Here is a 21,785-nt window from a genome sequence, read left to right as displayed (position 1 = left end):
GCTCCGACTCTTTGCGACCCCGTGAATCGCAGCACTCCAGGCCTCCCTGTTCATCACTAACTTCCGGAGTTCACTCAGACTCACGTCCATCGAGTCCGTGATGCCATCCAGCCATCTCATCCTCGGTCGTCCCCTTCTCCTCCTGCCCCCAATCCCTCCCAGCATCAGTGTCTTTTCCAATGAGTCAACTCTTCTCATGAGGTGGCCAAAGTATTGGATTTTCAGCCTTAGCATCATTCCTTCCAAAGAAATCCCAGGGTTGATCTCCTTCAGAATGGACTGGTTGGATCTCCTTGCAGTCCAAGGGACTCTCAAGAGTCTTCTCCAACACCACAGTTCAAAAGCATCAATTCTTCTGCGCTCAGCTTTCTTCACAGTCCAACTCTCACATCCATACATGACCACTGGAAAAACCATAGCCTTGACTAGACAGACCTTTGTTGGCAAAGTAATGTCTCTGCTTTTCAATATGCTATCTAGGTTGGTCATAACTTTCCTTCCAAGGAGTAAGCGTCTTTTAATTTCATGGCTGCAGTCACCATCTGCAGTGATTTGGGAGCCCCCCCAAATAAAGTCTGACACTGTTTCCACTGTTTCCCCATCTACTTCCCATGAAGTGATGGGACCAGATGCCATGATCTTCATTTTCTGAATGTTGAGCTTTAAGCCAACTTTTTCACTCTCCTCTCTCACTTTCATCAAGAGGCTTTTCAGTTCCTCTTCACTTTCTGCCATAAGGGTGGTGTCATCTGCATATCTGAGGTTATTGATATTTCTCCCACTCAATGAAACTAAGCCATGCCCGTGGGGCCACCCAAGACGGGCGGGTCATGGTGGAGAGGTCTGACAGAATGTGGTCCACTGGAGAAGGGAATGGCAAACCACTGCAGTATTCTTGCCTTGAGAACCCCATATCAGTATGAAAAGGGGTCAAACTACAGTCCCCTTTTTCTCTCTTCTGGTCTTCCTTTTTCCCTGAAAGGGAAGAGACCAGTGCTGCCTGGAGGATCAATACACAGTGGTGGTTAAAAGCAGGGCCTTGCTCCCCCTCTGGTTAAGGAGGGTCTGGTTCTGTCTGCAGAGGGCCCTGCGATACCAAACAGGAAGGATAAAGAGGGCCTCAGTGAGAACTGGCTAAACGGACAAAAGCTTGGGCTAGAACATGAGGACTTCCCAAGGTGTCTTCAAGAGAAAGGCAGGTCACAGCCTGTGGGGGAAGGGCACGGGGTGGGGGTGGGGCTGGGGAAAGGTGATTTTTAAGGTGCGCAACTGTAGTTTCTGTGTGTTCGTCATGGTGTACGAACGCTGCGTAACAATTTTTGGAAAGACTGGGCTTTGCAGCAGGATGTCTGGGTTCATGCCCTGCCTCTGCCACCGCCAGCCATGCAACTCACGCCAGGCCAGTCAGAGAACCTCCCCCTGCTTCAGGTCTCTCACCTCTAAAATGGTCGGGGTAATCAGCAGCCTTCTCTTCAGGTTGGAAGGATTCCATGAGATGTTCTATGCAGAGCATGAAGCACTCAGACTCTGCCAGGCACGTTGGGAGCATCAGTAAACGACAGCCACCACTTCCACTTAGAGCCCACACAAACTCTCCACGTCTGTAGTGGAGATGAACGCCCCAAATGCTGACACCAGGCTGATCTGACAAGCGAGAAACATACTGTGCACATGCTTTCTGAGCAGAGTGGGCTAGAAGCAGGGGTCATTTACTCAGCCATTGCTCAGGACCTTATTACTGGGTTAGTCCACCTCTGGAACATGACACACTCCCCCTTCCCTAATTAGCTGCCGCTGGGAATGACTGACTAGTCAGAAATCTATGCAACTATATTCTGTAATTTTTTTTTCATGAACTGCGGGATCATAAGTTAATAAGGCTCTTAGGGAAAATCATTAAAAGTATAAAAAGCTTAATAACACATCATTAGAGAAGTACATTCTGGAAGGCACCCACTTCCAGTTAATTGTGATATACGGGTAGAATAAAACCCCCCTGAGCTCCAGGGAGCCTCTCCTCTAGAAGCATCTTCTTCAGTCATTCAGAAAACAATGGCTCGGCACAGCTAGCGGGCTACGGTTTCCCCAAGTGCAACTGCTACCTCCTCCTCAAGTTTTCGAACAGGCCTCTCCCAGACCGCTGTCTATTTGTGCCTTTCCTCTTGTTTGGCTTTGGCAAATCCCAGCAAGCATGTGGGTAGCGCCTGGGCCTTGACCAGTTCTGCAAGCCAGCCAAGGCCTTGTCTCCCGGGGTCTGGTCTGCAGCTGTGGCCACATGGGGACGTGGGAGCACGCATCGCCCTGCCGTCGCCAGGCCTCCGTTGAGCTCATTCAAAGCCCGCTGACAGGGCTGCCCCAGGAGCAGTGAATCCAATCACCTTCTTCCTGTGTATCAAAACCTTCAGGGTGCCCCACTGCCTCCGGGATAGCACCCACGCTCCTCAGGCAGGCTCGAGGGCTCTGAGACTTGCCGAGTCCACTCTGCCCTCTACCTCCCTCTCCCAGCTCCGTCCCCTCGCTCACCCTGTTCCTCCTCTGTGGCTGGCTAGGGTCCGTCCTGCCCTCTCCCTGGCCAGCAGCGCTCAACCATCCCTCCTCTCGTCCCCACGTGGCGCTACAGCTCCGAGCTCCTGTCGCGATCACAGCCTCCGTCACACATGGTGCAGTGAGTGGCACACCGACCCATTTCTCCTACTAACTAGACAACCGAGTAGGGCTTCCCTGGTGGCTCAACAGTAAAGAGTCTGCCGGCAGTGCAGGAGACCCGGGTTCGAGCCCTGGGTCAAGAAGATCCCCTGGAGATGGGAATGGCTGCCCACTCAAGTATTTCTGCCTGGAGAACTCCATGGACAGAGGAGCCTGGTGGGCTACAGTCTGTGGGGTCGCAAAGAGTGGACACGACTGAGCGACTAACACTTGCACTTTTCAGACTACCTTCTTCCAAACAGACCACTCTAACTGCCTAGACGTGGCCGAGGCCAAGAACTCTGTCCAATTCCTTTTTTACAATCCCAGTGTTAAGCTCAGGGTCTGGCAAATGAGAGGATTTTTAAAACTTGATAAGCATTTACCAAATTCTTCACTATCTGGAAAATATACAGGAGTCCTCAAAATATCCATGCCATCCCCCCACCACGTGTATCAATCCTGCATCCAAGGACCAAGCTAACGGGATGCGCTCAGTACGAAGGCCAGGAAGCCACCTTTGGTCTCTGGGACTAAAGAATGGGATCTTTTCTCTAAAGTGTCACTTCACAGCAATCAGAAACCACAACTTCTATTTTGTCATGCCTTTGAGTGAGAGCATCAGGGCATTAATTGGGTCCCGAAAGGGCAGGTGTTCTGGCCACATGCACCCGAACGACCTTCGAAAAGAAGCACGTACACACTCGGGTTCGTTTTCCCCAGGGGTGGGTGTTTCAGTTCTGCTTCTCTGCCAATAGCTGAAAAATGGAGCTCCCCTCTCTCCCATTTTTGGGCACAGCTCAATGGAATCAGAAGTTTATTTAAAACAAGTGAAAACCACACAGGTCAACACTAGGGGACACTCTCGCCACACCTGAAACTGTGGGTCACACTTTTAAGGAGGTGGAGGCCTGCAAATGAAAACTTCCCTCCCTGGGCATTCTAAGAGCCGCCTGGACACGAAAAACACTAGGCATCAGCTGAGCGGGAAAGCCACAGGTAAGGGCACAGAATAGACAGTATCTGAGTTAGCAAGAAGCCCTCGTGTTTTCTTAACGCCTCCTGGTGGGGGCAGCCCCACACTCGTCTTTCCAGGAGTCTGGACACATGATACAGAGAACTGGAACCTACTAGAAACACCTGGTGCATCTGCTCTCACATCTAAAAAAAAAACCCCCAGATTTGGTTTTGTCTCCTACAAAACTCAAGAGATTCCCTGCCCACCCACCCCCGCCCTCTTAACTCAATAGGAAGTGATTCAAATGCCACACAAACTGAACGGGAAGCCACAGCTTTAAAACACCCTTGCCATAGAATGAAAAAACTCCTTCAAATGACTAATCGTTTTACACCAAAAAAAATCCCCATAGCACTTCTCAGCTCTCAGCATATGTGGAAACACGTGGAGAATAAGAGAATGAGTCAACCCGCTCACAGAAACCCAGACGGCGTGTGCCGGGGAGTCAGGCCTGGGGCTGGGCGTGCAGGCAGGCGACGGAGGGCGCGTGGCTGTGCCCCAGCGGACAACAGGCTCCCCGGAACTGAGGCGCCTCGAGCGCCTGGTCTCGCTGGACGGCCCGCCGGGCACGTCCCGGGCTTACCTTCAGGGTCTTCACGGCCACCGTCAGGCTGTATTTCTTCCACACGCCTTCGTACACCTCCCCGTACTGGCCGCCCCCCAGCTTGTGCTTCATGGTGATGTCCGTGCGCTCCATCTCCCACTTGTCGTAGTTGGGGGACACGCCGTAGACGGTGGGCTTGTTGCGCTTGGGGGCCGGGTAGTGGAGAGTGGTGATGAGCCCGTCGGCCACAGTGGAGTGGTGATGGACCAGCTCGGCCAACGTGTTGAAGCGGCTCTCTGAGGAGACGTAGAGCTGAGGAGACAGGGACAGCCTTCAGCCAGCGAGCAGAACCCAGCGACTCAGGAGGCCCGCTCTGTCTGCGGAGCCTTAATGCACAGCAGCCCCTCAGAGGAACCACCTTCCACACAGGACCCCGGGTGGAGAAAATCACTCACGCTGTGTTTCTCTGTGAAATCCTCCACCTGCCTGACCGCCACGTCTGGTTCTCTGTAACCAGCCTGAGCACACTGGCAGCACCCATGAAGTATTCCCTGACTGGCCAATGCAAAGTCACGGCTCAGCACCCATCTTCTCATCACCTGCCTTACTTCTCCGCACTGTACTTACCTCAGGCTGATGACTCCTGGTCTACCTGCTTGGTTACTGTCTGTCTCCACCCACCAGAATCCCAGTTTCATGAGAATAGAGCCCTTCGGCCACAGTGTCCAGAAAAAGATACAAGCACATAACTGGTACTCAATAAATGTTGTTGGTTAAATTAATAAACATGAGAACTTAGTATTTGCTGATTAGAAAAGAAAATGAATTATAATAATTATGTTTATTACCCTAAACTTATAATGATATAATTATCTAGAACTAAACAGTGATCAGGCTTCCCTGATGGCTCAGTGGTAAAGAATCCGCCTGCCAATGGAGGAGACGTGGGTTTGATCCCTGGGTAGGGAAGATCCCCTGGAGGAGGAAATGGCAATCCACTCCAGTATTTCTTGCCTGGAGAATCCCATGGACTGAGAAGTCTGGAGGGCTACAGTCCATGGGGCTGCAAAAGAGTTGGACATGACTTAACAACGGAACAGCAACAACAGTGATCAGAGGTGAAAATCACTAAATAAAACATAAATCTCCTCACTGCTACTCCCTCGATTTGGGCTGAGTAGGAAGCACCAGAGGCCAAGACTTGCAAATGCCCGTGGCATGCCCACGTGGGATGCCCTGCCAGCTCTCAGGACAGAGTGGCGGCATGGAGGGCTACACAGAGGCCACACAGCCCCCTCCAGCACAGGGAAGCAAGGAAAAGGGATAGACACACAAATACACGTCAGTCTCAGATTGAGACTGACAGCAGGTGAGCACCCACACAGCGAACCCCTCCATGTGGCATCTTCATCTGAACATGCAAAGGGGAGGAAGGCAAAGGCAGAGGCTGGCAGACAGCAGCATGAGGACAGCACGGCTATCTTTCTTCCTTCTTTTTGGTTCAATGATGCAGTGAGGGGGTATTTCCTTACCAAAACCAATTCACATTAAAATTCACAGAGAACACTCGGGATCCAGGCATACAAGTGACTCTGCTAGCTTACTGAGGGCAGCTGACAACTGCTCAAGGTGGAACGGATCTTTAAAATCACGACTAGGTGTTCGTAAGCCTTGCCCAAACTGCAAAGATGTGGGAAGAAAGAATACAGATTTGGGACAGTGGTGATGCCTGAGGCAAGAGGGACAGAAGGAACAGGATCAGTCAGCTGCAGCTGTATTAACTCCCTACTTAAGAAAAAAAAAGACACAGGAAGAAAAAGCCCAGAACACCTATGACAAGGCTGCGGCCTCGGCTGTTGGCAACAGAAGGCTTTGTTACTCTCTGCATGTCTGCAATTTTAGGCAGTAAAAACAGTTTAAAGGAAGGAAATAACAACAAATATATAAGTAGATCCCACCTATAGCTCTCAAGAGGTAAACCGGAGTGCTTAATAAGAGATCTTTCTTTGCTTGGGAAGATGACAAATTTTTAAAAATCAGGCAAGCCAGTGGCAAATTGTGATTTCAGTTCAGTCGCTCGGTCATATCCAACTCTTTTCGACCCCATGGACTGCAGCACGCCAGGCTTCCCTGTCCATCACCAACTCCTGGAGTTTACTCAAACTCATGTCCATCGAATCAGTGATGCACCCAACCATCTCATCCTCTGTCGTCCCCTTCTCCTCTTGCCCTCAATCTTTCCCAGCATCAGGGTCTTTTCAAATGAGTCAGTTCTTTGCATCAGGTGGCCAAAGTATTGGAGTTTCAGCTTTAGCATCAGTCCTTCCAATGAATATTCAGGAATGATTCTGGCTTACAGGTTTATAATCTGCACTCTTTTTATAGCAATTCTACTAAAAATAAAATTCTAACCCCAAGAACCATGCAGAACGATTCTGCAGCCCTGGGGAGCTTGTCCCTCAGGAAGAGGGCGCCTCTGGGTGGAAGGACCAGTCAGGGTGAGGAGGCCCCACCTTCACACCTCAGAGCGCTGAGGACCAAGCCATGAGTGAACCGCTCTAGGGAGAGGCCATGGGCCACCCGCAGGCCCTCTGAATGAGGCAGGATCGGGGGCTGGCAGAGGAGGGCACTGCTGAGACTGCCCTCAGTTTAATGTCTGCACACTGATGACACGACACCCCAGTCAGTGTTAAGTCACCAGTGCACCTGCCGTTCACAAAGACGACGGAGTGGGGGACGTGGGGAGAGCTCCTAACCCCTGTCATTCTTCTGGAAAAGTCTGACTGCACCACTATAGGCTGCAGACCACCCCCAGCTCCCCAAGTCCTTTTCTCTCTGGCTGCTCAGCTGGTGGGCACTTTTCCTACCAAGGAGTGATGAGAGGAGGGAAAAGCCATTCCAAGGAGGCATCCCCCTTGGACCAGAGTGACCCTCCCAGCCTGGAAATCTGTGCACAGCACAGGCAGAAGAAGAGCCTGTTCTGCCTGCTGGGCTCCCGTCTCGCCCCGTCAGCTTGAAAGCGGTGCTCTCCAACCTGAGGATCAAGTTGCACAGAATGCTAATGGCTCCCCTAAGCCCTAGTTTATGCAGAATTTGTTCTTGGTCTCAGCTGAGTCCCTCTCAAGCTCCTTGGTTAAGAGATTTCAGAATGATGGGAGGTTTCACTGACTGGGCAAACTTTATCCTTCTCAGTAATTAAATTTACAGACCCTGAGACTCAGTTCATTTTTCAACATAAAATTTACATCCCGACACTTATTAAATATTGACACTGCTCTCCCTTCAACGTACGGCACAGCCATCTTCTAAGAGTCAAGTCTGGGGGCCTCCTTCTGATTAGGGCTGCTCTGTGAGCGGCATGTTGCTTAGTGAACTGGGGGAATCGTCATCAGGAATTCATGGCATGTGTACAGGAGAAAGTGAAATGAGCATTATGAATGGCATGTCACCATGCTATGCGCCCAGTTACGTAAACACTCTGGGTGCTCAGCCAGGGCTGCACGTCTTCCTAATCATGCGGGGACCCGAGAGATGGGGCCTGTCAGAGACACTCACCAGGAACAGCTCTCCTCCTGACAGCCAGGCTCACGGGCTCATCGGACTTGGGCAACCTTTGGCTGCCTCAGACCTTGGCGTCCGACCTCGGATGTGTTATTTACAGGCTGTGAGGCCAGAAGTGACACCTGCCCAGCAACTCCCAAGCTCCTCAAACACCAGCAGGAAGGCAGTCCTCACTAATAATTCCCCCTGGTCTCCTGGACTAGGGAAGGTCAGCTTGGTTCAGCAGGCTTTTCACCAGGTGCCTGCACCTGCTGAGCCAGTGTCAGGGCGGGCAGGTCTTAAAGACACGAGAGGTGATACAGGTGGTGCCCCGTCACGCCACCTCTAAAGCTAAAGCTAGGCCCAGATTCTGCTCCTGTCAACCCCGAATCTGTGACTTCAGCAGCCCGTGAAAATAAACGCCAACTGGGCGGCTCGTTGAAGAAAGGCAGGAAAGACACTTACTGAGGGCTGTGAGGAGCTGTGGGGCTTGGCAGTGGCGTCCCGCCAAGTAAGAAAGATAGAGACACAAATAACCAAACAACGGGAGAATGACGGGGGTGGCTGGTGGAGGAGGAACAGCAGCCTTTAATTCCGCTGGCAGAGGGTTCCAGACTTTAAGAAAGCATCAAGAACAAAAACCAAATCCCAGGGTATCTGGAGATTGTTAAACCTCATAGGACACCCAGGAAACAACAATGGCTGTTTGGTACGGCCCTTCCAAGAGGCTCGCCTGAGACTCCCGGAGTCCTGGGCTCTGGGGCCCGAGGCTGACTGACCAGCCACAAGGGCTGCTGAAACCAGAGCCAAGAGGGTGGAGGAAGAAAGAAATCCTTTGGGGCCTGAGAGAAGAATCTTCTAAAAATTAAGTTGTTTCCTAAAGATTAGCTAATTTGAAAATAAGAATTAAACTTATTCAACCCTGGCCTATTCCTCCCACCAAACTTTAAATTTTCCCCTTCGAAATCCAAGAAGGATTGCATCAAAGCTCTGCTATGCGAGCTGCGTTTTTCAGTGCCGAGCCACGTTGTCCCATGTGCCGCTGTAATACCTCCCCCTCCCTCCGACTTTGAGGCTGTTCCACTCATTCCAGGAATACGACCCCACCCAACAGAGTCCCCTCGAGTGTGACCTGATGACCCCATGGGCTGAGAAGTCTCCAGGTGCTGGGACAGCTGAACGGAGAGTCTTTGCTAGGGGCGGGGCAGAGGAGGGGAGGAGGGGTCAAGAAACCTAGGACATACTCATGAGCTGCCCAGTAATGGACACTGCCTGGTCAGCTCCCCGTGGACTATCTGGAATGAAAGGAACCCACCTGGCACACACCAGCTTCCAGACAGTGAGCTGGGCTTCCTCGTTAGATGAATGCTACAGATCATGTATCCACGCAGGCCTTGCTCTCTCCCCCGCTTTAACAATATTTCAGACCAACCCCCAGCTAATGAGTTGTCAAACTAGATCATGCCTGCCCTGCATCTGTTCCAAGGATGCTGATTAAACAACTCCAGGGAAAAGAAACCATTATCCTGTTCAGTACAGACCTTGCCTGATTACTGCGGTGCAGCATGGCTCGCCCTGGGTAAACAGCACAGATGGGAAGCAAGCTGTCAGCTCCAGGAAATCACCTCCCCGCCATGGGTGGTGCACTCTGTTCTAATTCACTGAAAAGGCTCCCCTGTGGCCTGAAGGCAAAGCTGCAGAGGGCCCAGCACCCTGGAATATATCTGCAGAATGGAAGGACCTGGCTCCACAGCTGGGCTGAGAACAACGGCCTGCAAAGCATGCTGATGAGGCCGCACTCTGGGCGCCCGTTGACAGCAGCCTATGCTGTTTGTCGTACAGACAGACTCTGGTGCTGGTGTAAAGACATGGGCAGTGACGGAAAGGATCAGAAAAACGTCAGATGAGAACACTGAGAAAAGACATGTACTGTGCGTCTATATGGTACAAATGAATGTGTTAGAATAGCCACGAAAATGCTAGCAAGATTAAGAAAAGGGGACTAGGAACTTCCCTGGTTGGTCCAGTGGTTAAGACTCTGCTTTCCAATGCAGGGGGCATGGGTTTGATCCCTGGTCAGGGAATTAAGATCCCTGCTTGCCACCGAGGTTTGGCCAAAAAAAAAAGGACTAGCCCTACCAGATATTAAAATATATTTTAAAGTTGTACAATTAAAAAGTCTGGTCTTGGTATATGAAGAGACAGACCAATGAAAGAGAATATACCTAAATACAAATGTAAATTTGGTATACTTCAAACGTATAAGAAAAGATTAATTTAGGAAGCACAGTATAGTAAATATAATGAGATATCATCTTTACCAGTCAGTGATAGGTTTTTGCAAGTCTGAGAACAGACTGCTAAGGAGGGGAAAGGGAACACACTCTCACAACACTGCTGATGAGAAAACACATCTGCACAATTCCTAAAGAAAGTAATCTGGCACCATCTGCAAAGCATGCTGATGAGGTCGCACTCTGGGTTTTAGATATGTTTAACCTTCAATCAGTTCTAGCAACTTATCTTGCATAACTTGGACTGTACACAAAGAAGTATGTGCAGTGTAATTTCAAAATGCTGGTCATGACCTACCAGTGGGGTCTAGGGAATAAATTTAGTGGATTATGCCCAGAATGTTTTTCAATGAAACAGAACAGAATGGTATACAAAATATCAGAGTGCATTACATACAGTAAGAGTAATGAGTAGGGTTTCCTGAACCTTCTGTTACTACTGTATATATGGGATGGTGGTGTAAAGCTCTTTTTTTTTTTATACAGTGGGCCAAGATTTTTTTTAAAAGGCTTGAAATCCACCTCATAATGGCATTATAATAGCAAAAGACTGGAAACGGCCCAAAAATTGGCCAATAGGGAACTGCTTAAAAAAATCCATACTATGTAGTCATTAAGAAGAATGAGGCAGCTCTGAATGTGCTGCCATAAGACAATCTCCAAAATATATTATTAGATTGGAAAAGCAAGATGCGGAACAGTGTAGATTATGTATCACTTGTGTTTCTTAAAAAGTATAAACAAGTATACACAGAGGAACTATGGGAGAAACTGGTCACAGTGGTTGCCTCTGGGCAGGGGAACTGAATTAGGGGACAGAATTATGTTTCATGGCAATTGATTTTCTTTTTTTTTTTTTTAAACCATATGCACGCAATACATGTTATTAAAAAATACATACACCATCTGGACCCATGCCGACAATCCACCTATCTATACCCTCGATGACAGCATGAAGCAGACAGTGGAATCTGAGCCTGGTTCCATTGATGACTCACTATGTGATCTTCAATAAAGAAATTTTATCCCTCTAAACCTTCACTGGGGGCTTCCCTGACAGTTCAGTTGGTAAAGAATCCGCCTATAATGCAGGAGACCCCAGTTCAATTCCTGGGTTAGGAAGATCAGCTGGAGAAGGGATAGGTTACCCACTTCAATATTCCTGGGCTTCCCTTGTGGCTCAGCTGATAAAGAATCTGCCTGTAATGCAGGAGACCTGCGTTCAATCCCTGGATTGGGAAGCTCCCCTGGAGAAGGGAAAGGCTACCCATGCCAGTATTCTGGCCTGGAGAATTTCAAGGACTGTCTAGTCCTTGGGGTCGCAGAGTCAGACACAACTAAGTGACTCTCACTTTCAAACTTTCATTTCCTTAGTGCAAAAATGCAGATAAAAGCACTATCTGTCCTGAGGACTAAGGTGAGGTTTAAAAGAATAGTAGGAACTCAGTAAATGTAAATTTCTCCTTTCCCTTCACGGACTCTTAATGACTGTTTATGGGAAGATCAAGAAACCATGTGTATCAACTCCTTTACAAAACTACAGCTCAGGTTTGGAAATATATAGGTATAATGTGATCCCATCTTTATTTAAAAATATTACATACACACGTGATTTTATCGACAGGAAGAAGGCCACGTACCACACTTGTTTTGGAGAGGTACTATTAAGGTGATCTTTCACTTTAAAAATAACCATCCATTGTGCGAATTCTCACTAAGGATAAACTACTATAACAAGAGATTTTCTAAGAAGGGAGAGTCTTAATGTAAGAAGTATGTCCACAACCCAACAGTCCACCTGTCTTATGAAACTGCTGACCATACCACTCCAGGAGGACAATGAAAGACCATCACGCTGCGGACCTCTAACTGCACAAGACTGCTTCTCCACAGAGGGTCTTTGACCAGGTTAGTGGGATGATGCCTGCTGTTTCAAACATCTTCTTGCTTTGCTGCAAGAACTTAGCAGCCCAGCAGCTGGTTCTCTGGCCCCCATCCCGGCCCATCGGTACCCCTGCCTAGGGCCGCCTACCTTGCCATCAGAAGCAGTGTTGATGCGGTAGTGGTACACCCTTCCTTCGTATCTCAGTGAGATGGACCTCTGCCCAGGACTACTCTCGCTCTCCCGAACCAAGAAGCTGCCGTTGATCCCGCTGCTCAGAAGGTACTCGGCGGCGTTGCGGGACACGGGCCCGTGGTACCAGGAGTGCTTCTCCAGGCTGTTGACCGGCGTGATGTAGTTGCTTGGGACCCAGCCTTGGCCATTTTTGGTTTGGGCTTCACACCACTCCCCATTGTGATTGTAGCCTAAGACCCGGAGCTTTTCACCTTAGAAGAAAAGAACCCGAACCGGACTCGTCAGGTTTAAAAGCTAACACGTTCATTCTCATTCACTCTTCTGCGATTACTAAAAAAAAAAAATCTCCAAATTCCTAAATACCTACTTCATTTTAGCAGGTCCACATAAATAGATGCACTTAGAACTGCATGAGTATGCAGTTTCCCGCTGACAGTGAATATGTAGATAAATACATAGGCACAGTTTTTATAAATCTATTATTCAAGTGCCCTAGTTTCTAATGTAAGGAAGCTTTTTGTAGAAAAATACCTTTCCTTAAAAAAAAAAAAAAGTGTTTTCAGTGTTTGGTCCAGATGTCTTTTTCAATACAAAATACAGAAAGCTCTGCTTTTGCTAAGAACTATTCAAGAACTTTTCTCCTGAAGGAAAAATGACTCTCATAAAGATGCTCCTAGTTTTTCTGGCTCTCTCTGCACTCCAAACCGCTCTTTCAACAAGCACAGGTGGGGCCAGTCAAGCCACATTTCCCCATCTCTGTCTCCTGCAACCAGCAGCAGCTGCCCACAGCTCCTTTACCTTTAGTTATGCTTAAAGTGTTATCCCCACTGGCCACAAAGTCATACAGTGCAACGAAAAGGTTGGGGTCATTTTCACTGGGTCCAGCAAGAAGGTTTTCCTTAGAGTTCCAACGAGCTGCTTCGCTCAGACCTTGGGGCTCAAAGTCAGATGCTACTGGCCTCTGAAGGGCTTCTGGAAGAGAAAGAGAAGAAATGGAAAAAAGTTTCATTCTCAGGAGCAAAATCTGTGTTTCCAACATTATACGTTCCTGGTTTACTTTTACTTCTTAACATGTGTACATACTACTTACTAATAAAAAAGGGGGTTAAAAAATGAGACTCTTCCATTTCCAAATCTTGTGAAAAACCCTAAGCATTTACATTCCTGAGAGGTAACTACTTACTGTTGCCAAACGGTTTAAACTTTAAGTTCTTTAACTCAAAATGAATTATATGAGAAAGAGACGGTCCACCCAAACACCTCTTTGCCATTGCTAATTTATGTTATAATACGGAGCAAAAGCTTCTTGCTTTAAAATGTTTCTAAATGTACGAATGTTAACATACATACATAATTTAAAAATCAAATAGCGTTGAGGGGCTTATAATGAAGGACAAACATTTTCCATCCCACTCTTCTGTTACCCAGAGGTAACAGTTGCCTTATTTTGGTGATCACCTCCATCTCTCTAAACACAAGCTATCCTATCATTACAACTGCCCTTCCCTCTCCCACACCAGGCTCAACTACTTACCTTTCTATTTTCAGTAAGAGACTTCCACTTTAACTGCCTGTTCTCCCTGCTCGAGTCAGCATCTCTCAATGGTTTACCTCACGAGATAAGGGCATTAACTTCCCACCCTTCCGTCTACCTACCCCTGCTTCCCCACGTACATGCTCCAAGTAGGCCTTCTTTTCATTTTCTTTTCCTTTCTGTAATAAGTTCTGTTCTTCTATTTTGTCATAACAAAGTCTTCCATTTTTGTCTATGCTGCTGCTAAGTCACTTCAGTCGTGTCCCACTCTGTGTGAGCCCATAGATGGCAGCCCACCAGGGGTTCTCCAGGCAAGAACACTGGAGTGGGTTGCCATTTCCTTCTCCAATGCATGAAAGTGAAGTGAAAGCGAAGTCGCTCAGTCGTGTCCTACTCTTTGCGACCCCATGGACTGCAACCTACCAGGCTCCTCTGTCCATGGGATTTTCCAGGCTAAGAGTACTGGAGTGGGGTGCCATCACCAAAGTATATTCTAAAAGTTGAAAATCAACATCTTTTATGTTAGGAATGTGGGATTATTACCCACTAAGGGGTTAAACACAGTTCAGAATTTTTTCCTGAAGTTTCTTCGATTTTTTTTTTCTTCGAACTCTGTTCAAACTCTCCACAGGTTCTTTCAAGGCAGCAAATCTACTCCAAGTAGATCTTTACAGTTGTAGAATATTATGGGGTGAAATCCGAATGCTCATTTAAGGACACTACAGTAAGAAATCAAACTTTTAAAAAGGAGGAAAGTGGGAAATTCTGATTTTTATGCCAAAACACAAAAGCAAGAAAACCAAATTGTTTCAGGTTTTCCCTTTTTTATGGGAAACAAGTTTTTCCCAAACATGTTTTCTTGGGGAATGACACCCATCTCAGGGGTGGGCATGATTTTCCAGTAGTCACTTCAAAGGACACACCAGAGGCACCTAAAGTATCTGAGAGACTAGGCTAACCTTCCAGAAACACAGCTGGAAAACTTTCAGAAACAAACACTCTTAAACGATCTCTTTGAAATAAACCAATAGAACATAAATAAGAAGCCCTTTCTACCCTAGTTTTGTATTACTGACCACAGTGAATCTTCAGGAATTGTTTTTCTAAAGAGTAAGTCCCAAATTACGTCACCACTGCGCTTGGTATTTCATCCTGTGAATCATGAAGGCAAAGAGAATTTCAAGGAAGAAGGTCTTGTGACACTATCATTTCCTAGAATGTGCAAAAGGCTTAGTGAGATGTGTTAGGCCCTGTTCTCTGAGTACTTACAATATACATAGCTCTAAAAGCATATCTAGTGCCATCGTGACCAGAGGCTGACCAATCAACCAAAAAAGCTGGTTCAAGCAGGGAATTCATGAAAATTAAAACATGAGATCCTCTAGCCCCGCCTGAATGTACACTGATTTGCTAGTCTTGACGACAGGGCCGAGGACTGTCCTGAGTGTGGGTGTGTGATTAGAGTTGGATGCTGTCTTACCATCCACCCATGATGCCTCATCTCAGTTCCAGCTCTAAATTCCTGCAGGTGGAGGAAGAGGGTGGGCCACTCGCTATAAAATCCCAGTACAATCCCTTCCAACTGTTCACAGTTGTGTCACTCACACCTAGTCCTGAAACAATTTTTTTAAAAGACACCTGCATTTATAGAGTCTCTCTAAAGCACTGACCTAAATTTTCATAGACAAATCTCTTCACATTTGGATTTCACTGGTTTCATATGAACCGAGTAATAAAACCAGACTATCTGAAAAAAAGGGATGTGGGAAGAAACACAAGTGGCTCTGGGTGTGCTTGTGACTCAGAGGGTGGGAGCAGAATGTGGCAGAGGAGCGGCTGCTCGACTCTGTGGGCACCAGAGAGGCGTGTGTTATGAAGGGAGCCAGGCTGTTCCGCGCTGCAGAGAGTCAGTTAAGTGAAACTAAGTCGAAAGAGTGTCTATCGTCGTTATATTAAGCAGACTTATTAGGCAAAGGAACCTTAACATAAAAGAACTCTTGAAAATTGAAAGGGAAAAGATAAAACCCTCCTCCATTGAAAAATGGAGAAGGAAACGGCAACCTACTCCAGTATTCTTGCCTGGAGAATTCCATGGACAGAGGAGCCTGGTGAGCTGCCCGCAGTCCATGGGGTCACAAAGAGTCGGAAGTGACTGCGTGACTAACATACACACTCCCACTAAACCAAAACTATGAATAAGCAATGCACAGAAAATTTAAATTACTACTAAACAAGGAAAGCATGTTTACCTTTCTTGTAATCAAAGAAAGGCAAATTCTCTGTCAAGTTGGGCAGGGACATTTTCTTGAGGCTAACTGTAAAACTTCAATGCAATGGGCATTCTCATACAATGCTAGTAGTTGATGTAGACACTGCTGGAACATTTTAGGAGAAAAACTGGAAACAGGAGCTGAACTGAGTCTTCGAGGAGTTCCATCACCTTAGATACACCTCGAGGAATTTATCCCAGGAGACCCAAACAATGATTTGTATATGCTCAGTCACTCAGCTGTGTTGACTCTCTGAGACCCCACCGACTGCAGCCCGTAAGGCACCTCTGTCCATGGAATTTTCCAGGCAAAAATACTGGATTGGGTTGCCATTTCCTTCTCCAATGATTTACATGTACTGATTTTTAAAATAACAGCACCAAAAAGGAAAAGCACAAAATATTTATCCATTCAAGATAGGTTAGTTTGTCGTCCATCCATAAAATAGAATATAGCCATAATGTCATTCAAAATATTTTTGGAAAAACGTATCTAGCAACTTGGAAACATACTATAACAATCCATAATTCTATAAAAATTGAAAAAAGTCCAGAAGGAACTATACACCAAAATGTGAATAGTAGTTAATGCATGGTAGTTGTCAACAGTACCATTAACAGTAGTTTAACACAGGGTGGTGGGCTACAAACATTTTAAGTTTTCTTTTTTCTTTTCTATATCCTGGCATACTTCTCATCATGAATGTGAATTGTTTCTATAACCAGAGAACAATTACAAGAATAGAAAAACGGTCATGAAGAAGCCAGCTGACACTTATATAATTGATCATCTAACATGAAAAAGTACACAGGGGGAGGATGGACTCTTCTCTCTCTGTCCTGAAAAAGTCCATGTGCCTTTCCCTGCAGGATCCCAACCTCGTGGGCGTGAGCACATGACTCTGGCAGACCAGGGTATACAGGAAATTAAACCAGAGTCATGAATACAGAAATGCCTTTCTTCTCAAAGGCCATCTGACCTCTTCTATCAAACATTCTGCAGCATCTGGATTTGATCAAAGTTACATAATCGGGGGAAGTGGCCTGGAAAACACCTGGAATGGGCAGAACACAGACACCAGCCCAGGGGTGACTATCGATTTAAAGTGTGGATTATTAAAGGGGGACTGTCCCTCACATGGAGACAGATGCTGAGAACTTCATGTGAGGGGATGAGGCCTCTCTGTCAGGAAGGAAAGGGCCTCCCACTGCTTTTTGATTCAACAGGACGTCAGGAAATCCAAGGCAGCCTCTCGATTTTCCTCTCCAGTTCTTGCTCCATTCCACAAATTAATGGCCAAAGCCCAAAGGGAAGTATTGCTCATGCATGCCTCTGGATCGAGACGCTGAAGTGCAGCCACAGTCCAACACCAAAACCTTCCAGTCAATTCCCAATCCAGGCTGATGTCAAAATTGACTCACGACGAATAAATGCCAAGTTCCTTGCTTCATTTCATAGTGAACGATGCTCGTCAACCTTAAAAATGATCACAGCTTACAAGGCCCAAGTTGCAGAATGTACTTAAATCTTTCTTGACTAATACATGAACTTCCTGCCAGTCCCTGGATGGACCCTTAAAGGAGCTCAAAGGATTCATTAAAAAAACGATGCCCAAAATAGCTCCCCTCTTCTGCCAATGGATAAAGAAATCCTTGCATCTATTCTTCTTAAAAATGTTAGTTTAACATTTTCTGTGCCATCCTGAGTCATAGCTTTAAAATATTTAAGATTTTCTTCTTCAAGAATGCCTCTCACCTCATTGGAAATCTTTTTGTTATTACCATATCCTTCATGAAAAGGTTTCCACTCACCCACAAAACTCAGGAAAAGTCATTAATTAGCCAGTTGAACACCAAGAATGGTGCTATCTAAACGTGCTCCGAAGTTATGGCTCCAATGTGACAACAAACTGAGAAGTCTGTAAGAATGGTGCCGCAGAATTCACTGGAGCTGTGAGTGATTAACTTACTTGGACGGCATTCGAAGAAAAGCGCTTGGGTCTTTTTTAAAGATCATTTTATACAAAATAATCCTTTCTTAAAAGTTGTGAGTCACTGATCAAAAATGTTTACAAAAGATTCTCCCATATGGCATGTCTGGTCTAGACTCTCAAGGGCTGCTGCTAAAGCTGCCACTGCCAAGGAGGAGGGGAACAGGGTACTTCAGTCCCAAAGCGGGAGGGGATGGGAGTGGTGGGGAGGAGGTGGGAGGGATACAAGTGAGGAGGGGGTGAAGGGGAGGGAAAGGGAGGCTTCACCTCCAGGAAAGCTTCCCACCTTCTTGCTGGTGATCCTGCAAGAGTCAGACAGCCAGGCTATGTGGCAGTCATTACTGTCCACCTCGTGGCTCTTTGCCGGGGGTGGGGGTGGGGGGTGGGGGTGGGGTGGAGGGGGTGGGGAGCAGAGGGGAAAGGGAGGAGGGGAGAGAGGACGGGGCAGGTCACACGTGATAAACACCCCCTTTACTTTTGCTCACATTCCATTATTTAAATCCTGGTCGCTTTAGTCTTATTTCCTTTGTGGGCCCTTCAATATGATCCTCCAGTTCAAGGAATCTCTGTAATTTAAAAATCTATAAAACAGATCCTTCAAAAAAGAGGGACGGCTTCGTGTTTTATTTCACACTCGGTTCCAACCGATGAGATCATGCTCAGACTATTCTCAAGTCAGTTTATAACAGTCTGATACAACTTTTTATAATATGAGCCTAGAGGAAAAGGATGATTTCCCACAATCTGAACTCGATGAAAGTCATTTTATCTACATTCTACATGGTCCTTTATTTTGTAATTTACACCCTCACCCAGAGCAGTTAAACCTAAAAAACAAGTTCAGCTGAATAAGGCTTGGCATTAACTTTACACTCTGAACACAATGTTCCCAGCGCCCCCAAATCACTGTGTCAGCTGCTGGGGAGCAAGGGTAGGGCAACGAGGTAAGGATGCAAGGAACACGGCCTCTGCTCCTTGATGGAGAAAGAACCGTTCAGGGAAATGTACATACCCTCAAAGCAAAAAGTCTAACAGAAGACAAGCGCTGTCCTGTGGATTAATTTTTAAGGACACAGACATGGACTACCAGGAGTTGTGAAGTGGGGAGAACTCAGCAGGGTTAGGAAGGAAGTAGACTCTGAATGAGAGCATGCCCAGCAAGAGAAGCCTGATTAACACAGGGACCCAAGGTCAGCCTGACACATCAAGCCTACTCAGGGAGGGGGCTTCACCTCTGCTGTGCTGTGAGCCCTCTGGTGATGCCCAGGAACTCCTCAGAATAAAGTCTGCAAACACATCAAATAAACATGGAGCAATGCAGAGAACAACGGTACTGAAACAGTCCTCAAAGTATCTTTTGAAAGTAATCTGTAATACAGTGTTTCTTTACTATGCATTAAATATATGCTCCTTTATTAACACATTAAGTTGCAAGCTCCAGCAGTAGCTGTCCTTTCAAAGTAGTGATGAATTTAGGCAATAATCACAATTGTTATATGATATGAAAATATCTGAGTTCTACTGCTGGCAAAGTCACAAGCACTGCTAATATTACTGTGATTTGTTATATATACATTTGTAAAAAGAAAAAGATAAAACACTAATTTTCAGTTAGCACTTAGTGAAATAAAGTCTTAAATATTGTTCTATCCAAGGACATGGAGCCTCTGAATGTCATCCCAGACCCCAAGGGCCTTGCAGGTTCATGTCTACTGACATAGTTCAGCAGAACCCAGCAACCCGACAGAGGCAGGCCTAGAAAGAGGGTCGCTGTAAGTTCCTGTGAAGTCCAGATGCAAGTTTCTTTCTTTTTAAGTAAAAAGAACTAATAATTTTCTTTCCATTACTTCCCATTTAGGGGTGTTATAGGCAATAAATTAGATGGGCTTCCAGAGAAATCCCCTTTAAAAAATAAAAAAAGTTTCTTAACAAGTTACTTAAATTGGCCCAAGGTGTAACTATCGCTGAGAACCTTTTTATATTGTGATACTCCTAGGCACTCAATTTTAGAAAACAGAATTCTCCACCCTAACCTCTGTCTAGATAGGCAGTTCGGATACTAACTCTTCTGAAGATACACAGTCCCCTGGTCCCCCTTCGCTCAACCAGAAAGTGAAAACAAAACAAACGAATTTCGTGTCACTTTCTAAGAATCTACTGTCAATGAAGTCTACGATGACTAAAAATGGAGTACAAGGACCGACATAAAAGACTTTACTACCTTCACGTCATTCTGAACCCAACATTCACACCCCTCTCCCTCTCAACCCAGTCAGCGCACGCCCACAGCCTGGCCACTTTTCCTCCCAAATCTCTCAGCAAGCCTGTACTTTCCACACTCTCGACTGGTTCCCAGCTTTGATCTGACCCCTCGTTCCACCTCCGCACTGCCACCAGAGCGGTCTTCCTAAAAAAATGCAGGTCTGACCCAAGTCGCTCTTCTGTTAAAATCCACCAAGATGGCCGCCGGCCGAGAAGCCGAAGAGAAAGCTTGGGAGGTGGCCCTACCTGTGGGCCTCGGTCACGTTTACTGGCGCGGTCAGCTGAGGCGATGTGAAGAACAGGGCTATCCTGTGCCTCACGGGGAAGCTGGCAGTTGGCCCGACAATGTAGGAGACACTGTTCCCCCAGACACCGGCGGGGGCTGTTGCTGCCGCCACCTCTGCGGGAGGAGCCCAAGCTCCAGAAGTTCCATCTCCCCCGCAGGACGCTTGCTCTTCATTCAGCCTCCTCCCATATGCCCCTGTGGGTTCCCCACTGCTGCCTCAGCGGTGAGCACCTTGACCAGGGCCAGTCACTCCCCCTGGAATGCCTAGCCCCTCCTCATCCTCCCGCCGCACCATCTCCAGGAAACCTCTGACTGGTCCTTCTGCCCCCCCACCCCTCACCCCTGGTTGATTACTTCCGGTTCGCCTCACACTCGGGAAGGACCTGCTGTCCGTCAAGGGCGCCGTGAGGAATCTGCCCCCATGTCCCTCGTGGGACACTAAGCCTGGGCTCCAGGGTGGACAAGGCTTGTTCAAATCACAGCCCACCATGTCTTTAAGATATTAATTTCTGAGCCTCATTTTCTCAACTGCACAATGGCTTCAAAACCGAGTTGGGCCGTCAGGCGGGGTCAAGGCATACTTGCTGGTGGAGACGTTCTCCGCACCGATGGGGGCATGGAGCCTGGCACCAGGGCACCGCAACAAAGGGTAATCATCCCTTCTCTTATTATTGTTACCACAATAATGTAAATTCCTCTGGGGCAGAGATGGAGCGTTCTTCTCACAGTCTTCAGTTTCCCTGCCTAATACAATATATGACTCAGCCCTGCTCAGGGTTTCTTAGAATGAACTCAGTTGTAAGAAAATCCTGCATTTGTCACAACTGAAGAGTGCACCTTAATGACCTGTCAACCTTAAGTAAGAACAGCAGAAGTGGCAGATGGGAAAGATGAGAAGCAAATGCAACCCAACCAGGAAAACTTAGCAAGATTTAGGAAATACATTAACTTTTTAAACGGAATGTACACCACAGCCAAGAACCTAAAACAAGGTGTAGCATTAAAGTACCTTTCTCCGTGCTTTCAAAAGAAACAGGATTCATTACTGTCTCCTAACAGGCCGAGATGCCTCCACAGACTTCTTGTTTGTGAGGGAAGAAAGGGTTAGGACTGGCCCAGAGTCAAAGTGGCCACAGTGAGCCCACTAACCTTAAAAGCCTTTTTATTCTGTCACAGGCCATTTGCAACAGACTGAAAGCCTCCCCCTCTGCCTGCCAGGCTTGGGAGGGTATGTAAGCCCTCATTCCACATTTCCTGTTTTCTGTTAGAGCATCATCAAGGCTCC

The 21,785-nt window shown here is 47.0% G+C and overlaps 1 protein-coding gene across 2 annotated transcripts in view; it reads right to left on the bottom strand.

Moving 5' to 3' along the window:
• Positions 1–21,785, bottom strand: part of ABL1 (ABL proto-oncogene 1, non-receptor tyrosine kinase) — a 138,907-nt gene that overhangs the window by 21,791 nt on the left and 95,331 nt on the right. For both annotated transcript variants that reach the window (XM_052649675.1, XM_052649676.1), the window contains exons 2-4: positions 12,957–13,130; positions 12,114–12,409; positions 4,287–4,559 (exon numbers count right to left, since the gene is read on the bottom strand). In XM_052649675.1, coding sequence (XP_052505635.1) covers positions 4,287–4,559; positions 12,114–12,409; positions 12,957–13,130 — 743 coding nt within the window. The remainder of the gene's footprint in view (positions 1–4,286; positions 4,560–12,113; positions 12,410–12,956; positions 13,131–21,785) is intronic.

This window comes from Budorcas taxicolor, chromosome 11 (assembly GCF_023091745.1).
Source record: "Budorcas taxicolor isolate Tak-1 chromosome 11, Takin1.1, whole genome shotgun sequence".
In the NCBI taxonomy this organism is placed as follows: domain Eukaryota; kingdom Metazoa; phylum Chordata; class Mammalia; order Artiodactyla; family Bovidae; genus Budorcas; species Budorcas taxicolor.
Note: the sequence above shows the minus strand (reverse complement) of the source record. Positions and strands in the feature narration are given on the sequence as shown.